General features: G+C 35.3%; 1 protein-coding gene across 1 annotated transcript; it reads left to right on the forward strand.

Annotated features, from left to right (window-relative positions):
• Positions 1-2,550: 2,550 nt before the first annotated feature.
• On the forward strand, positions 2,551-4,371 carry LOC113755569 (histidine-containing phosphotransfer protein 1-like). Its single transcript, XM_027299541.1, has 5 exons — positions 2,551-2,692; positions 3,515-3,593; positions 3,704-3,772; positions 4,088-4,159; positions 4,230-4,371. Exons 1-5 carry the CDS (start codon positions 2,551-2,553, stop codon positions 4,369-4,371), a joined length of 504 nt encoding a protein of 167 aa, XP_027155342.1.
• Positions 4,372-7,558: the final 3,187 nt, after the last annotated feature.

The following is a 7,558-nucleotide window of genomic DNA, read 5'->3' on the forward strand; positions in this document are numbered from 1 at the left end:
CAATTATTGCAATTATGAAATGGTTAAGAGGAAGTAACACTCCTAATCTTAAACTCTTCAATGGACTATCTACGCACAAGTGCTTAGTCTGCATGTTTTGCATACTTCCCTCAAACAATGTTGTTTTAAGTTAAATGAATATGTGTAATACTCTCCATTTTGGTTGCAGAGACTATTAGCTTTGCTTCGTCATCCTGACTATTGCATCTCTGCCTATTCATCTGTAAGTTACATACATTTATGTTCACTTTTTTGGGATTTCAAACTGGTCTTGACAGCAAAGTATATTAGTCGTCCCTTGATAAGATGCTCACTTTTATGGAAGAAGAATTTGCTTGATTCAGACTTTGACTGGAATCCGTTAGATGGTAAGGTAAGTTATTCATCTTGTTTAGATTTTAGACATCTGTAGCTTTATTGTGATCATTAAATGCCTACTGAAGCGTGTAACTGTAATCAACTTCTGATAGGACTAGGCGCTTGAATATTGGGAATAAAGTTAACAACTTCTCTGCATGATTTGCTGGCTTTTAGATTGGATTTTACAATTGTTTTGCCACTTATAATCATTGAATGAACTGAGTTTTTAGTTTGCTATCCATGGTTTCTACAGCCTGCATTAACATTATTTTACCAACGTAGAGTACAGTTACGCTACTCTGACAAATTAACCAAAAGATCCTATGCTTCTAGATTTCATTCGCAATCCTATACTAGCATGTGATCTTGTAGGTTAAAAAACCACTTATATGAATAATTACCAAATAAAACACGTACTCCTAAATAACTCTCAGAGAGTTATTAAAAACCGGATCCCAATAAAACTGGTAAATATATGAATAGAAACTTCAAGGTTTGGTATATTTTGCCGACATTCGAAGCAGAGAAATTCAGACGGGCATACGTGGTGGTGCTTGCTGACGCAAGTTCAATGCTGTCAACAGACTTCTTGCATGGGATCTAAGCCCATTGAGCAGCATTTGGATGCCGCTGAAAAGCCAATAGCAGGTGCACTGAAGCAGCGGCCATGCCGCTATAGCAGCAGATAGTGCCCAAGAAGCCTTAAGGAGCACTAGCCCAGGGTGGTACGGGAGGAGCAAGGATAGTAATGAGAAACTGGAGAGGACTCCACTAGCGACAGCAGCACCATTCAACACACCCACATATGTGTGGCAGCGATTCTGCAATTGCTTGATAGCCAGAAATAACAGGGGGTAGGAAAGTATAGCAGCAACGAAACTCCAGGTTTGCGGAGGATGTGTTTCAAATGGGTCCTGAGACTTGGCCTGATAAAGAGAGAATCAAATAGTTTAAGAGTTTATGACAGGGAGGTGTCGAGTTCAGTTGATCCTCAATCACTTCATCCCTGTAAGATAGTGAAGATAGTTCTTAATTTTTGTTATTTTTGACAGTGAAGACAGTTCTTAATTGCATCAAGGTTTTGTGCTAGAAAAAGGGAAAAAGGATTTTGCTAGAATTGAAAAATAGAATCTAATGTTTAGTACTATGGACTATGGAGTGGATGGTGTGACGACCCAACCTAATCCTCATTTACACCTTAGAAATCTTAAAATCTACACTTTAAGAAATCTTAATGTGTCCTCCAGAGTCAAACCTGGAAGTACATTTGCAAAAGCAAAGACATGATTGCTAGCATATAACTCAAAATCTCAAAACAAAATACGCCATTTGACTTTCCTTGTCAGATAACTATATAACTTTTAATAGCATCCTTGAAGCCCTGGCAAACCAGGTTGTCTCAATCGAATTCATTCACATTGAAAATTATTATTATTATTATTATTTTTGAAAACACCAAAAACAAAACTTGTAACCTAACAAGCCTAATGAGAAGCATGTGTGCACATATGTATGATACACATTATAGTGTTCTTGACACAAACACAAGTCCGAATCTTATGAAAACGAAACTCTCAACTCAAACAGAGGTCAAAATGTTCTTAACTAGTTCTAGAAAATTAATCAAAATTAAACCAATAACGAAGGTTGATAATATTCAAGCTTAACCAGATAAACATAGGCAAACCAACAAGTATTGCCATTGTTAACAAAACACCATCGCCGTCTCCCCAGGCAAAAGTGCGTTCAACCTCAGCGCACCAATTGCCTCGAGACTTTGTACAGAACAGAGCTAATATGAACAGAGCTAACCTCTTGACTTTGTACTTGAAAAACAGACATGCACTTGCCCATGAAGTTCCAATTATCAGATTGCAAAATATCATGTTTGCTTGCCAAAAGGAGGTCATCCAAAGACGAATTCAAAGAAACTACAGAATATACAAATCACACTCCGAGCAAAAAGTGTGCTGAATCTCAAATGCACAAAGTCTCTTAAATAGCCAAGATTCATGCCCCATCATTATTATGTATATAAAACTCTCTCATGATATACGACTGACTGTCCAAATCTATCTAGTTGTACTAGTACTAGACATCAATATATAATGGTGCAGAAGCCAAGACATGCTAAAGATTGAACAGCATTCGAAGCTCTGTAAGTACAAAAAGGATCATTAGAATATGTAAATGAGTGACCAGCTGACCTGCGTGGGTTGTTGGCAAGATTATTATTGTTACCAGGATCAAGTTGGATCACAAGCATGGTTCGCCATCACGGGTCGCGGTCGCGTCGCGGTCTCAGTTGTTCTACATCTGTCGTGGCATATCGGTTGAATATTGGGTGATATGAACATTATAACACATTAAAGATTCCAAAAATTTTGAAAAAATTACTAAAATTAGAAAATATTGAAAAAGACACAATTTAAAAAATATCGGAGTCGACTCCGAGTTGACTCGGATATATCGACCGATATCATGTATCACGGATTCGAATCGGTCAATATCGATCGAGTCAGAGCGAGTCGTCGCGGATATGGTGATATCCGTAATTCGGGGATCGGTATCGTACCGGTCCCTTCCGTTCCAGATACGACTCGGCCGATACGTATCGGTATCGGCCGATATGGCGAACCATGATCACAAGAGCGTCCGCCATCAATACTTGTTGCGATAGCAGGATGGATGCAGTTCGAATATTTAGCGTTCCTTTTTAAGGACTGAAGTGTCTCTCTCACCTGAGGTTTCATGAAATATCACCTAATGGCAAGTGGGTAAAGTGTAATTTGAAAGCACGCAAATGTCCGTGCACCTAAGGACGTCTTAGGACTGAAGGAGTTACCTAAACGTGTTCAACGCGCTTTCACTTGCTGCCACATGGCAGCTTTGAGAGCTCAAGTTTGCATTCGTTTTGCTGACCTGACCTTGGTTCTCCTATTCTAAGGAAGGAGTTTGATTGGGTTGGAAGGCTTGGACCCTGGAACGATTGTGCCATCTGAATTATCACGAGAGAAAAGGCAACCCAATTGGATGCTACGAAGGAAAATGGAATTGCTTATTGTAGGCTAATTTACTTATTTTTACTATCGATTTGTGAGCCGGTTTGGGCATGTAAAAATTAAACAGAGAGCACCCGCTTGGATGCTGTAAGACGTGGATTTTGTGGTTGAAGTGGTGTCCCTCTTCTTTGAGGATTCTGAGAAGCTTCTCAACAATGTGGCGACTGCCCTGTAAGCTATCTTTACATTTCCTGATTAGTCCTTTCAAGATTATCTATGAATAGTCTTTTATTCGGTTGATTTTTGAGTTGAGGTTTAATTTGGTTTTTTCAATGGCACAGTCAACAACCAATTGTGGATTTTAAGCAGGTCGATGCTTATGTCCACCAATTCAAGGGTAGCAGTTCTAGGTAAAAAAAAAAAAAAAAAAAAAAGATACTAACAGTTTTCCTTTTTGTTGGTTTTCTTCCCTTACTTTTAATTTTCTTAGTTCTTTACCTCCATATATGCTTCTGGCTAGCTAGTAGAATAGAACCAAAAATTACGGACCACTTCTTTGTAATTAGGTTATATTCCACGTCTTTGCTCTAGCTAATTTTGAACTCCACTAAATTGACTTCAAGATTAACATCTACTGACGCAAATTACAATGCATTTTTTGATGATTAGTCTTCTGTCGTGGAAAAATTCGACTATATGACAAGGGATTATGTCTCTTCTAACAGCATAGGTGCACAAAGAGTGAAGAATGCGTGTGGTGCTTTTAGAAATTTTTGTGAGGAAAAGAACCTGGATGGGTGAGTTTTGAATTGGCAGCTTGGCCTTGCTGTATAGTGTTGTTGAAGTGACTGAACACCTTATATGCAGGTGTTTGAAATGTCTACAACATGCGAAAAATGAATACGCTCTTGTGAAGAGCAAGCTTGAATATTTATTTATGGTAAGCGTTTGTCTTGAAGGAATTTTTATACACGAGGCTTGGTTATATTCTTCAAGCATATTTCAGTAGTAATGTTGCTTAGTGGTTAAAAATATTGAAGGCAATTTTGTCTAAAATTCAACAGCACTCTCTTTCAAATTCATTATGCTGATTACCCTCCTGTAAAAAACGAATTAAAAGAATGAATAAGATTGTTAAAGGTAGTATGCTGAAAGGGAATATAGAAAGGCAAAAGCTTTTGACATTCTCGTTTCTTTCACTGTCATTTTGCGTCATCCTTGGATATGGTTTATGTGGTTCCTCAACCACTAACGAAATGCATATTGTAACTCTTACCCAATTGGGCATGTAAATGGAAGGCTGTCTATTTAAAAAGAAATATGAGTGTATCATTGTGAGAATTTTTTCATTGGGTATTATCGTTAACAGGATCAAGTTGGATCACAACAGCGCCGCCCATCAATGAATAATGTCTGATTCAATACTTGTTGTGATAGCAGGATGGAACCAGTTCTTATATATAGAAAGAAAGGGCCTTTTCACTGAAGAATGTCTGATTCCAAAGCTATACATACAACTTCGTTAACCTGGACTAATATTAGCCACCCACCAGTCATTGAGGATTTCAATTACGATGCCTTCTTTTATTTTTCCAACTTTCTCCTAAAAAAAGCGATATTCTTCGTATGCGTTAGCTGGCCACTTTATCTTTAATAAGTGCGTGTGATAATTTGGATAATGTAAAGACCAATCTAAAATCCAACAAATCAAGCAGAGAAGTTACTAATTTTATTCCCAATAGTCTGTTATAAATTGATCAGAAGAAAGTTACGGGTGTCAAAAAGTTTAAACAAGATGATGAATAGCTTCCCTTACCATCTAACGGATTCTAGTCAAAATCAGAATCAAGCAAATTCTTCTACCATAAAATATAATTGAGCATCTAAACAAGGGATTAATATACTTTGCTATCAAGACCAGTTGAAGTTCCGGTTGAGCAGAAACATAGATGTATGTCACTTACAGATGAATAGGCAGAGATGCAATAGTCAGGATGATGAAGCAAATCTCCTATGCTCTCTGCAACCAAAATGGAGAGTATTACATGTATTCATTTGACTTAAAACATGTAGACTAAGCACTTGTGCACAGATTCAGCAGTAAAAATGACTCTTTACTTCATCTCTGACTTTGAAGTAAATTAAATGAGCCGCTTAAGCTTCTGATGAAAGACAAATCCTACGCGGCAGGATGAAAATTTTTATCTTGGTCCGAACTCATTACTATTTAGTAAGCTTAACGGTTGAACTTGAAAAAATAAATAATATCATCAGGGCGTGGAAAAAAGCAAGAATTGGAATGCAGAATCTACGCACGTAGAGAAATGGCTGGCTGCGCGCCGGACTTTCCCGTCAAGAAAGATGTCTTGGTGGTCACTGATGCGACGGGAGATTAATTAATCTGTGATGGGCCTTTGGCCCTTTAAAGAACCAACGCGCGTGCGCGCACACATTTATACGCACAAATACACAGATACTTGATTCCCAGGTGGAATTCTATAGGAGACTATCTCATCTTCTTTTTTTCTTTTTTTCTTTTTTTTGTGTTCTTAATTTAGGCACAGATAAGAAAATTTTTTTTTTTACTATTATTTATATGTGTTATAAAGTTTTTACAAATTATATCATTTCATTAAGTTTTTTCGTAAAAAAGTTTTTTTACGTTCTTTGTATGTATATCTTTCAATTATCTTTTTATTTTACATATATTAAATTATTATCATATATATAAATTTTTTTAAAAATTGCAATCCAAACGGCAGCAGTTTGGTAAGGGCAGCCGATAGGCCCTTTATTGGTACGTTCGGCATGTGGTAAAATCAAAATCGTGTCACTTATGCACTTACCACCATTAGTGTAAGATATTGGGATGAAATTATTCTTATTATATAAAATAAGGGAAAAATTAGAATTCTTATATATTGTGCCCAAGGACAAATTCGTTCAGCGGCTTGATATTCTATTATTTATTTGAAAACTTAACTTGTGGTGGATCTTCTGTACATACAAATTGTGCTTTTGTACACAGCGACGAATTCATGATTTTAGTTTGGGGGATGAATCATCAATAATATAATATCAAAAAAAATTCTATATCAAATAAAGCACAATAAATGTAAACACAAAAGTTCAATAGACTATAATTAGGAATAAGAAATTTTTAAAAACTAAAGATAAAGTATAAAGAAAAAATTGGGAAAATTAGGTTATATATCGTTTCTATTCACTATCACTAAGAAGCGTTTAAAATCGTGGTTGAAGATTCTCTAATTTATACAGTAGTTGATTTTTTTTTTTTTTTTGGCTTTGATTTTCTATACAACAAATACAGTGTTATATTAGTTGCTATTTTAAAGTTATAGCATTTCAAAAATCTAAGAGTTAGTCTGTCATAAGAAATTTGTTTGAAAAATAGTACCAATTACCCTATATATAATCTTTGATTTTCTATATAACAAATACAATGTTATATTAGTTGCTGTTTTAGTAATTGTTGTTCAAAAATAGTACTAATCGTAAGGTAATGTAGATACTAATGGTATATTTATATATATATAAAAAAAAAACTAATTGCTAGTTTGATATAAGATACTTTATCTAAAGAAATTAATCAAAATAACAAAAACAACTACTGATGACAAATGATGGGGTTGCGCTCTACTTCAAAAAAAAAATTACAAATGATGACAAAATAAAATTTGTAGATTACTATTTACTAGGTATGTGTGTCTGTGTATATCAATCTATCTAATAGATGTTCATAAAACACTCATTAAAATATATTTACATGTTATGTGTTTAAAAATATAAAATTAATTAAAGATACTAAATAAACATAAAAAAGAGTAGGCAAGATTAAATAAGGAGATAATAATTTGTTAATATATGTGTGTGTGTAATATTTTAGATAAATACTAAGTGTGTTAACGATGAGCTAAAACGGGAAAAGTATATGGTTGGAAAATTTTAGGACAAAAAAACCTCAATGTGCTTCGTCCCGACATTGACCACAAAGAAAGCCATATTGACATTGTAGTTTCGGACACATCTGTTGAAACATAATAATAATGCTTTTAGCACCCATAAGAACCAAGAAACGGCCCAATTTACCACTGAACGAGCTACGCATGCTCTCAAGCCCAGCAAATATACAAACTGAAAACAAGAAGAAATCAAGAAAACATAATAACGCAAAC

The sequence above is a fragment of the Coffea eugenioides genome, unplaced genomic scaffold, assembly GCF_003713205.1.
Source record: "Coffea eugenioides isolate CCC68of unplaced genomic scaffold, Ceug_1.0 ScVebR1_1585;HRSCAF=2461, whole genome shotgun sequence".
NCBI lineage: Eukaryota > Viridiplantae > Streptophyta > Magnoliopsida > Gentianales > Rubiaceae > Coffea > Coffea eugenioides.

Coding starts and splice junctions, on each gene's coding strand:
- LOC113755569 (XM_027299541.1), top strand. CDS start 2,551: ATGAGTGACCAGCTGACCTGCGTGGGTTGTTGGCAAGATTATTATTGT. Junction 3,594..3,703: donor AACAATGTGGCGACTGCCCT/GTAAGCTATCTT, acceptor TCAATGGCACAG/TCAACAACCAATTGTGGATT. Junction 4,160..4,229: donor GAGGAAAAGAACCTGGATGG/GTGAGTTTTGAA, acceptor CCTTATATGCAG/GTGTTTGAAATGTCTACAAC.